Genomic DNA, 21338 nt, shown 5'->3' with positions numbered 1-21338 from the left:
TTTAGCACGACCGATTGATCCGGTTGAAACGGCAGGTTGGTTAGGCAACAAGAGTGTATAGTATTAAACCGTAAACGCTCAGCTACAGCCACTAGCTAGCCTGAAAAGAAGCTTTCTCTAACGTGACGGCCTCGACAGGAGGAAATCCTTACAAATATATAACCCACTTGCTATTAATTTTTTTTTCTCCAGTCACCTACCGTATCAGATGTAACGCTGCAGAACCATGCAGCAGCATGGGGAAAAACTGCGGGAAAACACTGTTAAGGTAATGAAAGCGTGCGGGTATGCAGCTATATTTTGGCTAAATGCTCTATAGTACTGGATTATATGGCGAGAGAGCGGAGAGGGGTGCTCCATTCAAGGGAGCATAGGATCCAGTAAGCCGATCTCCTGACTGCAATTTTCCAGGCTACCTTGGCGATCGCTACGAGATCTTCAAATACTTATCGCCCTTTTATATTGTTTGCAAAATTTCATCACCAGATACACCAAGATGCGGATTTGACAACCGCTGATCTCATCTAAAACTCCGTTGAATTTAACGGCTCCAGACCGTTATCTGTCTAGTTTGCGGCACTTCTTAATCCTTTGCTAAATGGAGCAATTAAGCAAGTGGAACAAGGTCTGACAATTTTCAGGGGGGTGATAACGATTGATTCCTGGGCGCGAATCATGACGTGCCTGGCATCAGATTGGATGACCATGTATATTGTATGCGTGCAGCCAGGCGGATCATCATACCGAGTTTCAAAGTGAATCTAATTTACTGTGTAACGATGGGTGTCCGGCATGTACAATACGCATCTTCTGGTCCAATCTACCGCGTACTATGGAAGCGTTCACTAATTGAACCAACGTTAACTCGGCCCGCTAGGATTTTATCCCCGCCTCTCTGCAAGCGTAGCCACATTGAAACTGCGTGTGGCTCCCCATTTATGCCCGCATTTTGCTTCGGGGCCCTTATAATCCGCATTACATCGCAATTAAGAACCTGCTTTCCCATATTTCAGCCGGGCGGTGAATCGGGTTCTCAATTTTGTCAACGGTGAGACACGCGTGGCTTTCTACGGTGGTTTGGAAAACTTTAATCCCGAACCTCCTCAGCGGCGTGGAAACTGATCGCTTCAGCACCGTTCATGAATAGAGGGTGGATCACACTGAGAAATAGACCTGGGAGCACTTTGCGCTCAGTTACCAAGATACCCTCGCCAAATATAAAAAGGACTGTGGGCGATCAGAATCGTCCGCTGTCCACGGTACCAAAGAGAAGAAGAGTGACATCGTCGACTCGTAATACAGACACTATCAACTACAGTTTAGACATGCAGCCACTGGCCTTCCCAGCATGGCCGATCACTGACAATATGAAGTGCAGCGAAAAGCTGTTCAAGGTCTTCCCAGAAGCCTTGCCGGACCAGCTCGGCAGAAGCTCGGGCATCATCCAGGGGAAGTACTGCACCCTGGTCAGCATTGAGGCCTGCGGGCAAGCGCACGAGTTGTTTGACTTGGGAATTTCGGTCTATCGCCCACAGAATTCAGAGGTCCATTCGGTGTTCCCGGACATTCGCACCACTCATTACGTTGTCAGCGATCATGTCCCAGACCCAGGCAGGCGACAAACTTACGTGCATGGTCGGTCGGTCATCATAACCAAGAAGTGTTTGGCAGAGACTGTGCCTCATATCTTGAACGAACTTTCGAGAGAAGCCAAAGAGAGCGGCAGGTCGCTTCTGCTCGTTGGTGGGAATATACGCAAGACCAAGAACATTTTGGCTAAGCATGGCATTGACATTAGTGACGATTACCCGGTATATGATATTGTTGCTGCACTATCCGGGAAGGATAGCGCGTCAACCGTCGAGAAGCTCGCTAGAGAGGTCACGATTCCGGCTCATCGAGTCTCTCAAAATGCCGGTAACCGATCCAACACTTGTCTCCGGCTGATGCTGAACGTAAATGACAGCATGTTTTGGAAGGTATGGCCAGAGGGGTGGGACCGTGATATGGACCCCATCGGCGACCTCGACCTGCCAGCTGGTAAATTCCCGGCGTTGGTCCGCAAAGGCGTATCGTGGCTCCACTCGGCTAGAAAGATATATGTCAGCCTGGATCTCGAGTGGTGGGAAGTCAACAATAAGTTCCTCACCGAGATTGGCCTGACCATCTACAACCCTGTGCGGCCGGAAGAGCGGCCAATTGTGCCTCTGGCAGCCTCGCGCCATTTTATTGTCAGAGAGAATAAAGGGAGACGGAACGGCAGGTACGTGCCGGACAATATGTCCAAATACATCTTTGGCAAGTCCGAGACTCTGCCGCTGCGGAAATGTCGTGAGGCGCTCCAGGAGCTGTTTGAGCAAGTTGAGCAGATTGCAGCCCGAGAAGGCAAGGATATCGTGCTAGTTGGGCATGCCGTACATAATGACGTTTCTATGTGGGCCAAGAACGATTTCTACATGTTCCAGAAGTACGAGATTTTGGACACAATGTCTCTGTGGACGTCGAACCCGAGCGTCAAGATGCTGGCAAGTTTGGAGAAGATTCTCAAGTTCCTGAGGATTCCGTGCAGTTTGCTTCACAATGCCGGGAATGATGCATTCATGACGTTGAGACTCGTGCTGTCTCTGTGTGATCCTACGTTCCGTGAGCTCCATGGCCTGGATGAAGACCTCACTTTACGCGTAGAGGAGTTTAACGCTACGCATCCCAATGCCAAGTTAATGAGGAAGATCAAGTATGACTACCTCACTAATGTAGAGTCGGCGCTGGACCATTTTAAGCGGACATAAACGAACACACAAGCGAGTTCCGCATATCAATATACTACGTATTGTATTTACCAGTTTATATGAAGTTCTTCACGATGAAGATTTACGAGTTGGGTAGTAGTTCCCAGGTTTATAATTTAATCTCTGGAATAAAAGGTTTACGAGTTTGCAGTTAAATGCAGTTCCCCACGACGATAAGCCGTGTGTATGTTGGTGGGCCTCAGGCACATGTTTTAATGACGTCCTGTGCGGCGTTGCGCCGCACATTTCTTATCACGTGCACAGGCAAAGGGTGACTGCTTTCCATCGCTAGTGTACTTTACGGTACATGTGTATGTGACAGCACTGATGCGGCTCCAACTTAACCCAAACGGCGATAAAGTTAGTCAAGTTGATTGGGACGAATGGAGGAGTAGGGAGGGGGCCCGCGGCGACTCACTGAAAAATTCCAATATGGCGACAAGCCAACGAAGAAAAAGGTTTCCTCTCCTTCATCTGATACGATCAGTAGAAATCGCCTTTAAACGTATTTTTTACCCTATCCTTAATTAAAAAGTCGAAATGGGAGGCGTTTCCGAGAAGAAGGTTGAGTACTTCAACAAGCTCCGACAGTACCTTGACGAGTACAAGTCTTTGTTCCTCGTCGGTGTCGACAATGTTTCCTCGCAGCAGATGCACGAGGTGCGAAAGACCCTCCGAGGCCGAGCCGTCGTCATCATGGGTAAGAACACCATGGTCCGACGAGCTTTCCGACAGTTCGTTGGTGAGCTGCCAGACCTTGAGAAGGTTCTCCCATACGTCAAGGGCAACATTGGTTTCATCTTCACCAACGATGACCTCAAGGACATCCGAGAGGTCATTGTCTCCAACCGTGTCGCCGCCCCAGCTCGACCAGGTGCCGTTGCTCCAAAGGACGTCTGGGTCCCAGCCGGTAACACCGGTATGGAGCCAGGTAAGACTTCCTTCTTCCAGGCCCTTGGTGTCCCAACCAAGATTGCCCGAGGTACCATTGAAATTACCTCCGACGTCTTGGTCGTTGAGACCGGTGCCAAGGTTGGTCCATCTGAGGCCACCCTTCTTAACATGCTGAACATCTCTCCGTTCACTTACGGTCTCTCCGTTGAGCAGGTCTACGACAATGGTCAGATCTTCTCCCCAGCCATTCTCGACATCACTGACGAGCAGATGACCTCCCACTTCCTTGCTGCCGTGAGCACCATTGCCACTATCTCCCTGGCTGCCGGTTACCCAACCCTGCCAGCTGTCGGCCATGCCATCATCAACCACTACAAGAACGTTCTTGCCGTGTCCATTGCCACCGAGTACACCTTCGAGGGCTCTGAGGCCATCAAGGACCGACTTGCCAACCCAGATGCCTACGCCGCCGCTGCCCCAGCCGCCGCTGCCGCCGCTTCTACTGAGGCTGCTGCTCCAGCCCAGGAAGAGGAGGAGGAGTCCGATGAGGACATGGGCATGGGCCTCTTTGACTAAGCGTTTTATAACTCCTTCAATGCTTGTAATATAACGTTAACTTGTCCTTTCTCATCTTCAGTTGGCATCAATTCGTAGTACGAATCTCTTCATTCCTTGATTTCATAGTTCGAAGTGTTCGTTTTTTCATTCTTTCACTTTTGGCAGCTTGATTCTTTTCCCATTTCGAAAGCGTAACCCGTTATAAGGCAGAGGTGTACATAGTACAGTACAGTACTATAAATTGCCTGCCAACTGCGTAATCACATGCATGTTCCACTATTAGCGCATTTCATGCAAAGAAGCCGTTGAATTCAAACGGCTTTAACGGCTCAGTAACCAAAAATAATCGTTGATACTGCTATTAAAAATAGCAAGCTGTTTTAACACATTCCTCAATTACATATCTAGTACACAAAATCAGGTACAGTATAGCTTTTATTGTTGGTGGATCCTGTCGCATCAAGGGGGGGGGTCGTCGGGCCGCCGGCCGGAGATGATTATGGTTTGGGTCGGAGATAACTTGCCATTCATTTGAATTCAGCTGGATGTAACCCGGTTGCGTCTAAGCCCCCCCGATCTTTCGATTAAGATATATATACAGTCGCTATAGTCCCCTGCTGTCAGAGGGCAAGAATGTCGGACGAAACTCCAGAGAACAACCCACCCAGCTCGGGGAAACACTTGTTTGTATTGATTCATGGGTACGTAATCACCTAAAGTTTCGGTTTGATGAAAAGGTCCAGTTTGAACTAACCAGTTGAAGCTTTTTTGGCAATCCGTCGCATTTATCTGCGATGAGAGATACCCTGAGCAGTCGCTTCTCAGAGGATGAAGTAGAGATCCTCGTGCCCAAGGGCAATGCTGGGTTGCGGTCCTTTGACGGCGTCCGGCTCGGAGCGGAGCGCGTCGTGGAGGAGCTTGGAGAGTTCCTCAAGGAACGACGACGCAAAGGGGTCAAGTTTACGCATATCAGCATTGCAGGGTACTCGCTCGGCGGGCTTTATGCGCGATACGTCGTCGGAATCCTCTACAAGAATGGGTTCTTTGACAAGGTGACACCAGTGACTTTTACCACCTTTGCCACGCCCCATCTCGGGTCAAAGTTCTACCACGAGAATACGTCGTCTAAAATCCTCAACTTCCTGGGCAGCAATCTGCTTGGCGTATCGGGGAATGACATGTTTGGCGTCAACTCAACGGTGCTGCGGGACATGGCAGACCCAGACAAGCCATTCTACCAGGGTCTGCAGCAGTTTGAACAGCTGATCCTGTTTGCCAACGCCATCCATGACCGGACGGTGCCATTTTTCACGTCCTTTATTTGTGAGAAGGACCCGTTCAAGCGGCGGGACTTTGTAAACTACGTGTACCACGAGTACGACGGCGAAGAAGAGCTGTTTGTAGACATGGCCGAGTCGCGGTATCGCGAGACTTCCAACGGCATAGACGTCTATCCAACGTCCCAGGAGCGGCAGTTCCGGTGGTACGCCATGCTGGGGATGCCCATTGTGTTCCCCATTGTACTTATGATCACGTCCATGACGACAATTGTGTCGAAGCATCGTGTCCAGGAGGCATACAGATCGGACACTTTACTGCTGAAGCGGTCGTCGCACTCGGAGGGGATTGCCGACCTGACTTTCCTGGCCATTAACGACATTCTGCTCGAGGACGCTGAACCCACTGAAATTGACACTGAGCCCGCTTCCAGTGCCTCATCAACAACGAAAACGCCGCTTATTTCAGACACCAAAACGAGAGGAGAAGTTGTTGAGGGACACGACGGCGCGGGGAATAAGGGACTCGTAGACTCTACTCCGCACAAGCTAGACCTGCCCAGCGAGACCAAGGCCATGGCTGAGAGTTTGAACCAGCTCCCCTGGCGGAAGTACGTTATCAAGCTCCAGCGAATGCATTCCCACGCGGAGATTGTCAACCGGCGTAACCTGCCTGGACAGGGCCAGAAAGTACTGGAAATGTGGGTCAACCTTGTGCAATCCAAGGTGTAATATAAACCCGTACTAACAGTCCAATTCTAGCTGGGGGGTGTTTTGGGGAGCCCAGCCCCCCAACCCTCCCGTAGCTCCGCTTCGCGGAGGATCACGACTAATAAACAATATATATGGTTACGTACAAATCATATCGCATGGTCTTTTACTGCAAAGACACGTAGTTAGCCGGGAACAGGCCAGTCTCGCCCTTGGCGTTGGTTCCGCTCCACCAGTCCTCATCTGGGAACTCGAGGTCGCTGATCTTCTCACCCTCCTTGAAGCTGATCTCGCCCTCCTCGTCAGCGTCGTAGTCATACTCAGCAATGGCAAACGGCTTCGCCTCCTTCTCCGGCTCGGCCTCGGCAGGGGGCGCTGGGACTGGAGCTGGGACTGGAGCTGGCGCAGTGGTAGTAGCAGAAGCAGTTGCGGCTGGGGCGGCAGGAGCATTCGACTCTCTCAGCTCTACGTAGGAGGCTGGGAAGAGACCAGACTCGCCCTTGGGATTGGTGCCGTACCACCAGTCGTTGTCAACAAAGTCAATCTCGACAATGATATCATTCTCGGCAAACTCAATCTCGTTCTCCTCGTCCTTTTCATAGTCGAATAATGCAATGGCACTTGGAGCACTCTCAGCAGGGGCCGTACCCACAGCAGCTGCTACCTCAGCCTGAGCCGCAGCCACAACCGGGTTGCTGGACAGAGCAGGCGCCTTCGGTACCTCCGACCTGCTTGGTTCAACCTCTGGTTCTGGCGACGGCTCCTTGGCTCGTGGCACAGGGTTAGCAAGCATGATTGGCTCGTGCTCGATGGTGGTGCGCTCTGGCGGAGGAGGAACTGCTCTTTCTTGAGTGGGCGGTGGTGGAACAGCCCGCTCTGGCTGAGGAGACGGAGAAGTGGACGCCTTCTGGGCGAACTTGGAGGTGAGGTCCGAGAAGGAAGCCTTTGGCTCCTCCTCCTCAACCGAGGCCTGCGCAAACTTGTTTCGCAACACAGACACATCGGTCTCTTCTTCTTCCTCCTGCTGCTGGGAAGCGTTGACTGGAGGCTCCACGGAAGTTGGAGCAGGAGCGGCCTTGCCGTGCTTCTCAGCCCACAATTGAGCTGGAGTCTTGCCGCCCTCAGCAGCGTAGTTCTTGAACCCGCCGGAGACTTTTGGAGCCGTGCTGAACACGTCAGTTGGCAGGGATGGGGCCGTGCCTGGTCTCGCAGCGCCGGCGCCAAACCGCGAGGAAACGGTCTTGGAAGGCTTTGGCTTGGGCAGCTCTGTCAGCCGACCGGAATTGGTGCTACTGAACGCAGCCATTCGCTCCTTGACCGGCTTGGGTGCTTCTTCCTCATCCTCATTCGATGCACTGGTGGTCGTTGAAGCAACTTTGGCACTTCTCAGTGAGCCGTAGTTGCCGCCAAAGGTGCTAATGCGGTCCCTAACGTTGGTAGGCTTGGTCTCCTCCTCTTCATTGGCTGCTGCTGGCTCCGGCGTCTTGATGGGCTTGGACTCATGGGACTCAGAGTACTTCGGGCTGGCCTTGGCCTGGGCCCGGATAGCCGCGATGTCGACCTTGCCAATGGGCTTGTACGACGACTGCAGCGGCTCTGGCTTGGGATTGAACTGGTTCTTGCCTTGGGCACGCAGAGCGGCAATGTCTACCTTGCCCACCGGTTCGTAGGAGCTCTTGACAGCCTCCGGGCGTTCAGTCTTTCCGGAGCGAATGGAGTGAAGATCCACCTTGGTCGGCTTGTAGGCTGGGGCCACCTTGGTGATCTCGCCCTCCTTGACCTGCGGAGCGTCGCCCCAGTCCTCCTCGGAGGCGCCCGAAGGAGCCACCTTGTAGGACGGCTTGGTCGGGACACGCCCTCGCACGCTCGCGTACTTGGATCCGGCCGAGTCGTGCACGCGCTGGAGGATGATGTTCTCCGAGAGGTCGTCAGCTGATCGGGCCGTGATCTGCACGTGATATCCAGGGAAGTAACGGGCGACTGACGAGAAGTGCGCGTTGAAGTAGCCCTTTGTGCGCTCGGGCACGCCCTCGCCGACCCAGCCGACAAGAACGATCTTGGGCAGGTTGTCGAGCATGACACGGGCCAGACCATACTGGATCTTGCCATCGTCAAACTCTTCTACGAATTCAGAAAGGTCATCGGCTATCCTGTTAGCAATTGTCTCTACACGCGGGGAAAAGGGGGGTCACGTACCACCTTTGGCTCTTAGCGAGAGCGAGTTGTTCTGGCCATAATTGAACACGGCCCAGGACACATCCGGGTCACTGGACACAATGGCGTCGTAGGCTCGCTTGAGCTCGCCACCGTGGGTCGCAAGATCAATTGTGTAACTCATTTAGCGGACGTTTACCGTATGGAAAAGAACACGGAGTTGTCTATATATATCGCGAGTGGCCATCCCCAGGCGGAGGCGGAGCCGACGGGGAGGTGGTGGGTTGGTTGGGAGGTTTGCCTGCGCCCACCACACCACCATAAATCCGATCAACTGTATCATATTCGAGGGCCAGCCCTCGAGCTCCCGTAGCTCCGCGTCGCGGAGGACCTTTATTCAATTGATTAATCTCTGCAAAGCAGAGCCCTAGGGAGGTTTGGGGGACTGGTCCCCACCCTCATTACCACTGAGTGGAGTGTATTCGAAGCCTTTGTGCTACACAGGCGCTGCTGGGCGAGCGGAGGGAGCTTAGCCGCATTGTGTGCGGCTGTAAGCTTGGCGTGTATGTTTCAGGCGACGGTAATTACAGAACCAAAAAAGACAGTTTTATTGCTGCAGGTGTGATAGGCTACGGTGTCACCACTTCAAACCGCCTCATCCCCCCCTCCCGAGCGCCCCCTTCTCCCTCTGAGATGGCGAGAGTCGATGAGACGAGCAATCGAGGCGATGGTGCCATGGAACCGCGATTTAGAGTTTTCTACGATGAGGTTGGAAACCCACCCCACAACCCGCCCGCGGTACCTACAGGGGGAGTGTTCACATTCCGGGCTGTCCCTGTGTTAGACCGATGGCCAGGATAGGATGCGCAGTGTCCCAATTGGGAAGCCCGCTTGCCTAATACAGTAATCTGAACAGGGGTGTTTTTGCCCTAAAAAGGCAAAGCGGGCTAAGACCCCCCCTTGCTAGCAACCTCCACTGACGGCTCTAGGTTGAGCGGTGGTACCTGACCGTTTAATCGGCGCAACAGGAGGTTTGATTGGCTACGTAAATGGAATCTAAAGCACGTCGGCAGGTGCATCTGTCATAGTAGTGTATATTATATTTTTTGTGGCTGGCTCGTCGGATGGATCAAGCATCAAGGCTGAGACGTGTGTGTGAAAAGTGGTGCTGGCGGCTGCATTTTGGCTTTTTTGCTTAAAAAGGGCGGCCCAGTACTTCCAACGAATTTCACACAAACACACAACGGTACGCTCTTTTTTTTTTTTTTTTTTTTTTTCCTCCCTTGAATTTTCCTCCATTATAACAGTACGTCTCTGACTTTTGTACTTTCCTTGGTCTTTTACTGGACCCCTGTACTGTTTTCAATATTTGGATATTTACTTGAGGGTTGGTTGTAGCTGTGCCGGTTAATAGCCAGGGGACGATTGAAACACTCACACTCTCTCCTTGACACTGGGAGCGCTTATAATATATCTATCCACCCGAATAGGAGCTTTACTTGTGGGTGATTAGGGATTTCTAGGTTTGAACCCTGACGTTTGGTACGGGCCCTTATAAATGACGAGCGATATTTAACCCGATTATTTATTTATTGCATTTCGATATTCGGCTATTACTCTTCTCGACAATTGCATTGAATCTTGCTGAGTATCATACCACCGTTCACTCCTTCGCTTATCACACCATTTGACCTTTAGACAACCGGTGGCCGGCGTTCATTTGACTTTCATTATTACTTGTGTTTGGACGCTTGGGTTGTGACAACGAATATTAAGACGAATAATAAGGATTACTCGGGAATACTAGGGCAAATATCAAAGACGAATACTAAGGATTACTCGGAGATTTCAAAGATTACTCCGAGTTGAAGGCTGGTTGACGGAATATTACGCATAAGTTTGACATATACGACTACAGATACCCCCTATGTCAACCACTACCACTCTAGACCCTCCGCCAAGTACCACCCAAGAGTTTTGCTTTCCGCTTCGAAATGATAGCTCGCCCTCTTCTCTGCGTAACCGCTCCCCGGCGCGAAACGCCTCGCATTCTAGGCAGTACACCGTAGCGTACGACCTGCCGCCGAGCCTGGCGGCCCCGGAGAACCTCGACTATTCGACAGCAGCCCCGGAGTTCCCGTGGACCTCGCTGACTCCGCCGCCCCAGAAACCCCACTCAAAAACCCCATCAAGGTCGCCCCACCGGAGGCATGCCCACAAGCGGTCTGGAGCCATATCGCAGCATGACATCAACCTGCTCGATCTGCCTAAGCCGACTTCTCTGGGACCTCCTCTGGGCACCCAGCCACCTTCGCAGCCATCACCACCATCTGCCTCTCCTGCATTGACTTTTGCATCTTCAAACTCTTCTCTGCCTTTGTCTACAATCACAAATGGCACCACCGACAACAATAGCAACAACACCCCACCCTCTCCACCTCGAAACACCAAGGTTTCGTTTGCCGACTCTCCTGTGCAGCGTGACAATAGCTCTCTGCGAGCTGCGCGTCCCCAGTCGCAGGTGTCGATAGAGTCCGCTCCGGAGACGCCTACTTCGACCTGTTCGAGTCCAAGCCGGCGGAAACACAAGCATAAGAAGGTGGGTAGTTGGGCCGGGTGGTTCCGTAAAGGGTTCAAGAAGACACAGACAAAGGACGAACCGTTTTACCATCATGAGGAGGAGGAGGAGGAAGAAGAAGAAGAAGAAGAAGAAGAAGTGATTCTGCATTCCTCGTCGTATATTCCGGCTCTGAACCTCATCAACGTTGAGCAGGAGCCCGTCGAGCCGATTATCGACCTTGACGATGCAACTTCTGTGGCGGAGACGACGGCCACAAGGCGGCACAGACGCAGCGAGTCTGCGCCCGAGTTTATGCCGCCGTTCAACGGTGGTCCGCGCATGAAGCGGCATGTTGAGGAAATTGTCGAGGAGGAAGAAGAAGAAGAGCAGGAGGAAAGTGGCCCGGCGATTGAGGCTTCGGCGGCTTCGTCGACGGTCTCACTGCACAGTACGGCGTCCTCTTCTATGTATAATAAAGACCGCGGGCGGTACGTGAGGAACTACAACAGTGGAATTTTCACTTTAAACATGCTGAAGCAGCAACAGCAACAGCAATTGGAGAAGGCAAGGGAAGAGGAAGCCAAGGCGTTGTCTATTTCCCACGACAGCGAGAGTATTAGTATGTCGAGCGATGATGATGCCATTTCACCGTCTACCCCGGGTACCCCGGCTACTCCTACTAGGGACAACACTGCTCCCAGCACTACCCCAGCTAGTGCTAGTCCGTCTATCGCTAGTACTAGCCCAGCTATCACTGCTCCTACTAGGTCTACCCCAGCTAGTTACAGCATAAAGGCTACTACTCCAGCTACTCCAGCAAGTAGCGCTAATACCCCAGCCAGAACTAATATAGCTACTTCCAGCCCGGCCAGTACCAAGGCCGGGGGTCGTACTAGCATTCCAGCTATATCAATTGGTAACGACGATAACGACCATGATGATGAAGCGGTGGACCCGCTCTCCCAGAAGCGATTTTCCGTGGCTGGCACCATCACTGAAGGCAAGCGCGGATCTGTTCTCTCGACGGGGACCATCACGCCTCCGCCCGCCGAGACGTTCCCATTCGGCGAGCCAGGCCCCGAAGTGCGGTTCGACCCGTTCAAAGGCCGGTCGGCATCCGTATCGGTGGACGTGCATAAGGGCTTGTTTCGCCTACGACATGGGTCGAGCACCAACTCGCTCGACTTCCAGAAGCTCAAGCGAAGATCTATACATGCCCGCATGTGGGGCTGGGTGCGCCATAAAGTCTCGGCCAGCCAGCTTCAGTAACCCTGTTTATTTTCTCACGCATATACATTTTATAGAGGAGTTTGAATATATTTATTTGCATCACCAACTCTAATTCTGCCTTTGACTATGATTGCCTCCGCTACCTACTACGTACTGTACCAAGTACTCCGCTTTGAACTGATCGCCATGTGATCACCATCTGCGCGTACTACTGTACGTGTGCAGCATGATAGCTGCCTAGTGCGTAGCACGAAGTGATCGGTATCTACGGCCATTGAAGACGCGCGGCAGAGTGGGCGGTGGGGATTGATAATGGCATATCAACGGTTATTTCACATCCGAGACATTGGCAATGCTTGACGCACAACTGACAAATGCGAATGTTCTAGAGACCCTTAGAAATCTTATATGACTAAACCAGGGCAAGCAATCATTTTTTTGAGGATATAAAAAGGGTGCTCTCTTGCTCTTTCATCTCTCATCTTCACTCAAACTCTACAAGTAACGAGAAGGGAAAAATGACTGCCAAGTACATGCACACCAAGGACTTTGCTCCGGTCCGATCGGAATCGTCTAAAGCCGGCTACCAGGTGCGACTGAGCGACTTGTACTCCTCGTCCCTGGAACAGGTTCAGTTCTATACTCCATACGAGCCGGTGGAAGTGACTATTCGATAGTGGAACAGCCTGTGGCGAGGGCCTCAACAAATCTCTGTGGCGTAGGCCTAGGCCTCAAGCGAGGCTAACGACTCGTGCCTTATCAGCGGCAGATCGCCCATGGCCGCAAGCTTCCGAACTAGACCGCAAACTGCTAGACCGCGCGCGCCCACCTGGGTTACGAATGAGCCTCATGCGGCTCGGCTTATTTATAAATTTGGGCTATTTATTATATTTATTGCATTTTCTGATAATCTTTTTTTTTGAATCCGCTATCCATTAATTTCATCTTAAGTGTGCTGCTTAGAACCGGTACATCGTTCGTGTAACCGCATCAAAGGTCCTAGAGAACTGCTGACTCGTAGTGTACGTAGTGGCTCAATCACACGCTTCACTTATCACGAGCCTCTTATCGTGTGCCTTCTTGCGGATTCCCCCAGTGATGAATGAATGAAGCATTGAGTTGTTGAGCTGTAGATAGGTGTAGGTAGGTGATAAGCGATAACTTTTCGGGCTCGGGATGCCGAGACGTATACATAGGCGTGCTGGGGTCCAGATCTGTGGTCTAATCTCATCTGGCCTACGTACTGCCACCTAGTGAAGAAAAAAAACACTCTCGTAGAACGTTAAGGTAGAATTTATAATGGGGATCCACTTACTTGTGCTTGTCCACGGCGTCTGGGGCACCGTGAAGCATTTTGACTACATCTGCACCCAGCTCGAGGCCGCCGGAGCGATCATCGACTGCCTGGACGAGGTCCCAGAGGTCGGCGAAGACGAAGAACAACTCGTAGTCTATCGGGCTCGGTCTAATCAAGGGTACTTCACGTATGACGGCATAGACGTGTGCGGTACCCGCGTAGCGGACGAAGTGTGCGCTGAGATCACACGGTTAAAGGCCGTTACGCGCCTGAGCATCATGGGATACTCTCTGGGCGGCATCATCTCGCGGTTCGCAGTGGGCGTGCTAGATAGACGCGGTGTGTTTGACCAGGTTGAGCCTTGTAATTTCACGACTTTTGGCACTCCGCACGTGGGCGTGGTCGTGCTGGGCAACCGGTGGACGGCCCGGTCGTTCAACAACATTGGCGCCAAGAGCATGTCGGTGACATCGCGCCAGCTGTTCCTGCGCGACACCTATCTCCATGGTATGTCCCTGCTCGAGTACATGGCCGACCCGTCAATGCGTTTCGCCCAGGCGCTGGGCAGGTTCCGCCATCTGTCCTTATATGCCAACGTTGTTAACGACCACCGATGCGAGTGGTACACGTCAGCGATTGATGCCTCAGACCCCTATGCAGGGCGGTCCCCGCTTCTCAAGGGCCCGTACGTTGAAGGTTACAAGCCGGTGGTGCTCGACATAGCCCGTGCGCCGTTGTTCCGTGAAGACGACGGCAGCGCGCTGGCCAGCAAGAGCCTCATGGTGCGACTAGGGAACTACGCAGTGGCAGCCTTCAAGCTGGCTGTAGTGACTCCTCTGTGGTTTGTGTGCTTCCTGACCAACGCTACGTTCCAGAACGTCACTAGTACCTACCGTCGGTCCCGATTCATGCGCGCTGGACTCCTCGAAGAGGACCTTGCAATTGAAAGGAAGAAGATGAGCCGGCGGTCAAGTTTTTCTGAAGCGCTGAAGGACCAATCTGAGAGTGTCACGGAGATGCTGGAGGAGGGAGCAGACGATGTTGTAGAGAGCATGTACAAGGCTGTCACGGCATCCTCCGAACTAGAGCTCGACGAGAAACAGCAGCGCATTGTCAAGTCACTGAATTCGCTGCCGTGGCAGAAGTTCCCGGTTCACATCACGCAGCATCACCATTCTCACGCGGCAATTATTGTCCGGTACAGGCATAAAGGGTTCGAAGAGGGCAAGATTGTGGTGAAGCATTGGATTGATAGTTTGTACTCTTAATTATAGGAATTTGCATTAGCCACCGGTAACTTTGAATTATCAAAGCCATAACTTGAAGGCCGGAATAGTGATAGGAGTCCAATATGCTGGCTGCCTAAAGAGTAGTTTGTTACAGGCTGTGGCAAAGTCGATCTACGCATTACCAGGGCGAAAGAGAGGCGGTTCAGAGTCTTCAATACCTGTGAACGGAAAGGTTGTTGAGAATATATCTATCGTGCTCGATTCATTGGAAAACTGTAGTATTTATACATAGGTACAAATCAAGGAAGATCATTATCACTGCTATATCTAAAGAACGATAACTTTAAAGAAAGGTAGTGAACGGCTGAACAGTTGATAATGCAGGGGACGTGAGTGGCCCGTCGATACGCGGGAAAAGGTTCCCGGCCGTGCGGCTGTGCCGAGGATTCAAACTGCTGAAAAATTCAATAAATGAATCATCCTTTATAAATCACCCATAGACGAAAAAATGGTGCGGGCTGCTACTGTCGTGAGAAATACAAACGAGACCAAGATCCAGATTGCGCTGAGCCTCGACGGCGGCCCAGTCTCGCTGGAAAAGTCCCTGTTCGAAAAGATGGACGGTGACGAGCATGCGACCCAGGCTTCGAGCTCGCAGTACATCAACGTCCAGACCGGGATTGGTTTCCTCGACCACATGTTCCACGCTCTGGCGAAGCACTCCGGATGGAGTCTCATCGTCGAGTGTATCGGCGATTTGCATATTGATGACCACCACACTTCGGAAGACTGCGGTATTGCGCTTGGGATGGCGTTCAAGGACGCCCTGGGTGCTGTCAAGGGCGTCAAGCGATTTGGCAGTGGATTCGCGCCCCTGGACGAGGCTCTGTCGCGGGCTGTGGTTGACCTGAGCAACCGGCCGTTCGCTGTCGTCGAGCTGGGGCTCAAGCGAGAGAAGATTGGGGACCTGTCGTGTGAGATGATCCCGCACGTTCTCGAGTCCTTTGCCCAGGCTGCTGCCATCACCATGCACGTTGATTGCCTGCGGGGCTTCAACGACCACCACCGAGCTGAGTCTGCCTTTAAGGCGCTTGCTGTGGCCATCAAGGAGGCTATTTCCCTCACCGGGTCCGACGACGTTCCAAGCACCAAGGGTGTCTTGCGATAAATTATTCTTGTATTTTTATTCTGCCGCATTAATCTTTATTCTTGTATTATTCTAATGCATTATCATTGTTCTTGTAGCTTTTGCGTTCTGGTTGCACCATCTCTATTTTTCCTTTACTCCCCTAGCCAAATCAAGAACGCCTATCAACACTCACTTCGTGCCTGCATCGAAAAAAGTAAGCGTCAAGAGGAGAAATAATAAGATGAATCAATTGTACGTTACGAGATCTCCGCGAAGCGGAGCCCCAGGGGGTTTGTCCCCCAAGCTTGAAGGTGCAGCTGAGGATAGTAACGTAATTCAGCCCTGTGGAAGATAACGTCTATTATATATATACAAAATCGTTAATACAATGCATTCTTGATCATATTGTACAGGGGCACCACTGCAGAGGGCTGCTTGGCTGGTGCAGTGACGACATGCTTGGCTGCGCTACGACGGTCGACCCGGTCGCGCGCATTGTTGCGCGGCGTTCGCAGGTAAAGGTTAATCTGGCCCGTCGTCGGCTTGATCTTGAGGCTATGGGCGACAAACTCCTTCGTCGTGCGGTGCACAAGCGCCCTGCTGCCACCAACGCGCGAGCCCATGTCCGACAGCGCAACGACACCCGCCGCAGCCACGGTATGCGAGGACCGATCCAGCAGCCGCCCGGGCACCGCCGTGTTCATGGCCACCCCGTCAGGCGAGGTCTTCAGCGCCCCAGGAAGCACATATGAGGCTCCAGCCGTGGCGATGGGAGAGTGTGAAACGATGCGCTTAGCTGTCTGCACATCGTCCCTACTAATAATGCTATTATGCTGCTGGTCGGCGAACCGCGAAATGATTCTCTCCAGTTGAGCTCTAATTACTGCCGACTTCGATGAAGCCATACTCTTCAGGGTAGACTGAATAGACTCAGCTGAACCACCAATAGAAGGAGCATGGGTCTTGAGGGCCGCTGAGAGCACGGGATCAGTGTCGTAGGTTGTGTGTACCCACCGCACAAACTCATCAAGAGCAGGCTTATGCGGGCGGTTCAGCGTCCACTGAGTCCCCGTAGGGGTGTCCCCACTTAGCAGAGGCGATAGTGTCGCCGAGATCTGTGCGCCAGGATCGCTGGTCCGCGGAATTGGGTGCGGCGCAATGTTCAGTGACCGGATCCGGTTCAGCACGAGAGCCTGCGACGCGCCCGGATGGTAGTCTGTAAACCCATAGACGGTGTCTAGGTTGTCTACAGTAATGTATCGTGACTTTAAGGGCTGCGGCATGGACCGCTTGAGGCCGTAGTCGGCCCTGTGGTTGCTGGCCGGGGTCGTATGCACTACTTGGTTCGAGGGCCTGATCCGGCCCACCTCTGCCTGGTTTTTCATCTTGCGGTCTCGCAGCGAGGTGGACCCATACTCAGGCCGGGTCCTGTTCGGCCTGGCGTCAATTGGCTGTGCCAAACCCGCCAGCCGCGAGCTCCTCAGCAGATCGCTGAACACCCGGCCTCCTTTTGGTATGCTTGAAACGGCCGAAGCGGGGGGCTTCACCGCCATTTGTGTGTGATATGCGCGACTTAGCGGAGGACGAATGTACGTGCCTAGGAAGTCCAAATAACCCGTTTCTTCGTGGGAAACGGCCTTAACAGATGCTCTCTGACCAGCTGTAGCGGGCTTTAGGCAGGCGAAATTTCACCGGTCCGAAGATTTTGGTATGCGTGCGGTGGAATACGCCGGAAAAACCAGATCGCGAGTACATACGAGACCGCCACTACGAACCACCCACCATCGAGGGTGCCCCTTACCACTGGCCAGTATAGCCGAAGAGACGACAACTGACCAGGAGCCGAAAAGGGCAGATATTTACCACTGATTGACTGGCTAGTATTAGCTGAAGACGATAGAGATCGGGGAGAGACCATCCTTCTATTGTGTACCGCGATCTCTGAACTTGACTGACTAGTATACCCGAAGAGACGACTGAGATCACCACTCAACTGACTGGTCAATATACCCGTTCACCACTCAACTGACTTGGCCAGGAGTCAAAAAAAAAGGACAGATATAAGGTGACTGGAGATTCCTGGAGGATTTGTTGAATGAGTGGAAAGACGCGTGGAGGGGTGACGTCGCTGTACCGGCGCGACGAAGTCATTGGCCGGGGCAACTTTGGCGTTGTCTACAAGGGCGTAAACCTCGAGACCAAGCAGGCCGTGGCCATCAAGGTGCTGAACCTGGACACTGTCGAGGATGAACTCCCAGACATCCAGCAGGAGATCTCGACGCTCTCAAAACTGACCATGTCCGACGCCGCCAACATCATCAAGTACTACGGGTCCTATTTAAACGGCCACAAGCTGTGGATCATCATGGATCTGTGTGCTGGCGGGTCAGTCCGCACGCTGCTCAAGCCCGGGCCCTTTGAGGAGCGCCACATCATGGTCATCGTGCGAGAAGTGTGCATTGCCCTGGCTTATATCCATAAGGAGGGCATCATACACCGCGACATGAAGGCTGCCAATATCCTCATCACGACCTCTGGCCAGGTGAGGCTGTGCGACTTTGGTGTCGCGGCTCAAACGACGGCCATGAAGCTCAAGCGGTCGACGATCGTAGGCACTCCCTATTGGATGGCTCCCGAGGTCATCACCGAGGGCGCATTGTACAACACCAAGGCGGATATCTGGAGCTTTGGAGTGACTGTGTATGAGATTGTGACGGGGAACCCGCCATACTCGGACCAGGAGGCGTTCAGGGCTATCATGCTCATTCCGCGCCAGAAGCCAGCGCGGCTCGAAGGGTCGCAGTACTCGCCAGCCCTCAAGGAGTTTGTTGCGCACTGCCTGGATGAGCATCCGGACGAGCGGCCGACAGCCGACGAGCTCATGAAGCTGAAGTTCATCAAAGCATCGCGCGGCTACCCGACGTCCATTCTGCGGGAGCTTGTGACGCGGTACATGAGCTGGAAGGAGCGCAACAACGTAAGAGACTCTATCGCCATGCTCAAGGGTATCAAGGACGACGACGAAAAGTCTGTCGACGGCTACAACTCCGACTCGGACGATAGCCGGTGGGACTTTGACACGTCTGATCTGACGACCTTTGACTACGATAACATCCCTACCAATTCGCCCGTGGTCCCTGGCGGCGGGTCGACTCCGGAGGACCTAGAGTCGGCTAGTCCCCAGTTCAACACAGCTACCTACCAGACGAGTGCCATGCCTTCGCAGCAGAGTACTATACGGGGCGGCCCCATGGAACCAGTGAACACCATTGCTGAGGCTCCGGCTTCGCTCATGCAGCTTTTTGAAGACGCCTCGCAGCCGTCTGTGTCGCCGGCAACGCAGAGCATTGACCTCACTTCTTCGGGGATACTGTCGGCGACTTCGGGAATACTATCGTCGACGACTCCAGGAATGCCAGGAACCCCGACAGTCGAGATTGAAATCCCCGAGTTCGATGCACTCGAAGTCGAGCCCATTGCGCCACCGTCTACTGCGGTAGCCTCTGCAGCAAACACGCTGGCCCGGGGCCAGTTCCACTCCCAGATGATGCCCCCTCCGCCGGCCCAACTACCCCAGGTACCGCAGATGCCAAACTCTCAGCAGCTAGCCGCGGCGATTGCGGCGGCCTCGCACGGGCCTCCACCCCAGCCGCCGCCGCAGTCCTCGAAACGGTCGCGATCAAACACCCTGACTAATCTGCGCGGCGAAAGCCCCCATGCGCCTGTTGTGCCACCTATTCCTTCGATATCTACTATTGCATCTGCTTCTCCGCAGCAGCAGACTTCGCCCAGCTCACAGTACCACGAGCTCCCGCCGCCGCCTCCGCAGCAGCTACCGTCTGGGCAGATGCGGCCACCAACCATGCCGTACGCGGCCTCTTCTACGCGGCGCACGCCCAGCCCTAAGCGCATGACTCCGCTGCCTTCCAGCGCACCCGCCAGTGCTGCCAGTACGGTGGGCATCAACGGGGGTAGCGGGCTGGGGCTCTCTCCGCCTAAACCAGCGACCTCTATGAAGCCGTTGATAACCTCGAAGCTAAGCCAATCGGAAACCCACCACAGCGACGATACTAATGACTCTCATGATAACGACACGCCTAATCTATCCAAGCCCCAAATTGTACAGAGCTCCTTCAACCACCCGGCACCCCCCAATCAGCTTCCGCTCCGCAAGGGCCCCACGTCGGTCTCCAAGCGAGCGCAGCAACTGCATATTGCCATGCCTCCGCCTCCGAGTCTTTCATTTTCTGGCGGAGGTGTTGGATCTCTGCCGGCATCTTCTACGGGGCTTCACCATCCCATTAGCATCGGTGGACCAGCAACGGGCGGCCTTGACGACCCACACTTCATTAAGCAACAATTGCACCACCATCATGCGCATGAGGACAATCTCTCTTTGCCACCGCTTCCAAAGCTAGATACCTCGGTGCTGCTCGACACAACTCCTCGTCCCGACGTCATTGCCCACTTGGACACGCTTTTGGAGGTTTACTTCCAGGGCTTGTCCAGCATAGAGGAGGGACTGTACAATTTGGCTATGTAGAACAATTAACCACATCTTTGAGATCTCCGCGAAGCGGAGCTACGGGGGTTTGGGGGCTGGCCCCCAAGTCAATTTAAAGCAACCTCAAACCCCCTGGGACTCAATTGACAAATAGTACTTGGTTTAACCAATTGCTTCTCTTAAAATCTCAGCGAAGCGGAGCCCCGGGAGCTCGAGGGCTGGCCCTTGAATACACGACATCCTACTAATATTGGGGAGACCAGTCCCCCTGGAGCTCAATTGACAAATAGTCATTGGTTTCACCAATTGATCCAAAGGAGTTAACTATACACAATATTCTAGCGTTCAAACGTGTATTTTAGATAAATTAAAGGGTCTTTACTTTCGTGCAACGACAATGTTGTCAAGCTCCTTTCGCTCGTTAGCCTCGGCCTCGGCCTCAAGGATGTATGGAATCAAGTAGGACTTGTCCTGCATTTAATGGTTAGTATAAATCATAGCATACACATGTGGTGCCACTTACCTGTTCTGGAGTAACCTGCTCATGCTTTGGAAGAAGTTTGTGGGAAAGAGAGAGCTGCTGGGCAGTGGCAATTCGGAAGATTCGGTCGTAGGACTCTCGGGCCGGGAGTCGCTTGAGCGCCTTCTGGACAACGTCGTTCTCCTCAATGATCAAGTCGTCGAACTTGAGGCCCATCTTTCGATAGCCGGCCAGGTTGGTGAAGGCCGAGGCGGCCGGGACAAACACCGCCTTGAGGACCGGCTTGGAGTAGATGAATTTAGCGATCTTATCAAGCTGTGTAAAGGTAGACATGGCGCCTAGTGTATTGATGCGTTAGTGAAAAATCCTGGAAGCTCTGTTCGCTAGTTGGGACTATCACCACTCGCTCGGGGTAAATTTTGCTGGTGGTGCACGTCCTCGACAAAATGTTGCATTTGATTGGATGATAAAATGTGCTGAAGTATACGCCTATACTGTTTCCATGCGTGTACATTTCATCTTTTA

At 52.9% G+C, this 21338-nt stretch overlaps 10 protein-coding genes across 10 annotated transcripts; 7 read left to right on the top strand and 3 right to left on the bottom strand.

Moving 5' to 3' along the window:
- Positions 1-1139: 1139 nt before the first annotated feature.
- Positions 1140-2789, top strand: TRVA0_063S00584 (uncharacterized protein; the record flags this gene model as incomplete). The annotated part of the gene is made up of 1 exon (XM_076687573.1): positions 1140-2789. One exon carries the CDS (start codon positions 1140-1142, stop codon positions 2787-2789), a length of 1650 nt encoding a protein of 549 aa, XP_076538214.1.
- Positions 2790-3329: 540 nt separating this feature from the next.
- Positions 3330-4259, top strand: RPP0 (60S ribosomal protein uL10 RPP0; the record flags this gene model as incomplete). Its single annotated transcript, XM_076687572.1, has 1 exon — positions 3330-4259. The coding sequence occupies one exon, from the start codon at positions 3330-3332 to the stop codon at positions 4257-4259; it is 930 nt and encodes a 309-aa protein (XP_076538213.1).
- Positions 4260-4874: 615 nt separating this feature from the next.
- LPL1 (lipase ROG1 family protein) lies at positions 4875-6250 on the top strand (the record flags this gene model as incomplete). The annotated part of the gene is made up of 2 exons (XM_076687571.1): positions 4875-4942; positions 5005-6250. The coding sequence occupies 2 exons, from the start codon at positions 4875-4877 to the stop codon at positions 6248-6250; spliced, it is 1314 nt and encodes a 437-aa protein (XP_076538212.1).
- Positions 6251-6395: 145 nt separating this feature from the next.
- Positions 6396-8567, bottom strand: ABP1 (actin-binding protein; the record flags this gene model as incomplete). Its single annotated transcript, XM_076687570.1, has 2 exons — positions 6396-8374; positions 8426-8567. The coding sequence occupies 2 exons, from the start codon at positions 8565-8567 to the stop codon at positions 6396-6398; spliced, it is 2121 nt and encodes a 706-aa protein (XP_076538211.1).
- Positions 8568-10310: 1743 nt separating this feature from the next.
- Positions 10311-12212, top strand: TRVA0_063S00496 (uncharacterized protein; the record flags this gene model as incomplete). Its single annotated transcript, XM_076687569.1, has 1 exon — positions 10311-12212. One exon carries the CDS (start codon positions 10311-10313, stop codon positions 12210-12212), a length of 1902 nt encoding a protein of 633 aa, XP_076538210.1.
- A 1260-nt stretch (positions 12213-13472) lies between these two features.
- LPL1 (lipase ROG1 family protein) lies at positions 13473-14738 on the top strand (the record flags this gene model as incomplete). Its single annotated transcript, XM_076687568.1, has 1 exon — positions 13473-14738. The coding sequence occupies one exon, from the start codon at positions 13473-13475 to the stop codon at positions 14736-14738; it is 1266 nt and encodes a 421-aa protein (XP_076538209.1).
- A 469-nt stretch (positions 14739-15207) lies between these two features.
- Positions 15208-15867, top strand: HIS3 (imidazoleglycerol-phosphate dehydratase HIS3; the record flags this gene model as incomplete). Its single annotated transcript, XM_076687567.1, has 1 exon — positions 15208-15867. The coding sequence occupies one exon, from the start codon at positions 15208-15210 to the stop codon at positions 15865-15867; it is 660 nt and encodes a 219-aa protein (XP_076538208.1).
- Positions 15868-16208: 341 nt separating this feature from the next.
- On the bottom strand, positions 16209-17381 carry TRVA0_063S00430 (uncharacterized protein; the record flags this gene model as incomplete). The annotated part of the gene is made up of 1 exon (XM_076687566.1): positions 16209-17381. One exon carries the CDS (start codon positions 17379-17381, stop codon positions 16209-16211), a length of 1173 nt encoding a protein of 390 aa, XP_076538207.1.
- Positions 17382-17923: 542 nt separating this feature from the next.
- SPS1 (putative serine/threonine protein kinase SPS1) lies at positions 17924-20371 on the top strand (the record flags this gene model as incomplete). Its single annotated transcript, XM_076687565.1, has 1 exon — positions 17924-20371. One exon carries the CDS (start codon positions 17924-17926, stop codon positions 20369-20371), a length of 2448 nt encoding a protein of 815 aa, XP_076538206.1.
- A 339-nt stretch (positions 20372-20710) lies between these two features.
- On the bottom strand, positions 20711-21146 carry QCR7 (ubiquinol--cytochrome-c reductase subunit 7; the record flags this gene model as incomplete). Its single annotated transcript, XM_076687564.1, has 2 exons — positions 20711-20803; positions 20856-21146. 2 exons carry the CDS (start codon positions 21144-21146, stop codon positions 20711-20713), a joined length of 384 nt encoding a protein of 127 aa, XP_076538205.1.
- Positions 21147-21338: the final 192 nt, after the last annotated feature.

This window comes from Trichomonascus vanleenenianus (genome assembly GCF_965637985.1).
Source record: "Trichomonascus vanleenenianus strain CLIB 3782 genome assembly, contig: TRVA0_063S, whole genome shotgun sequence".
NCBI classification, from domain to species: Eukaryota; Fungi; Ascomycota; class Dipodascomycetes; order Dipodascales; family Trichomonascaceae; genus Blastobotrys; species Blastobotrys vanleenenianus.
This window is presented reverse-complemented; position numbering and strand designations above follow the sequence as displayed.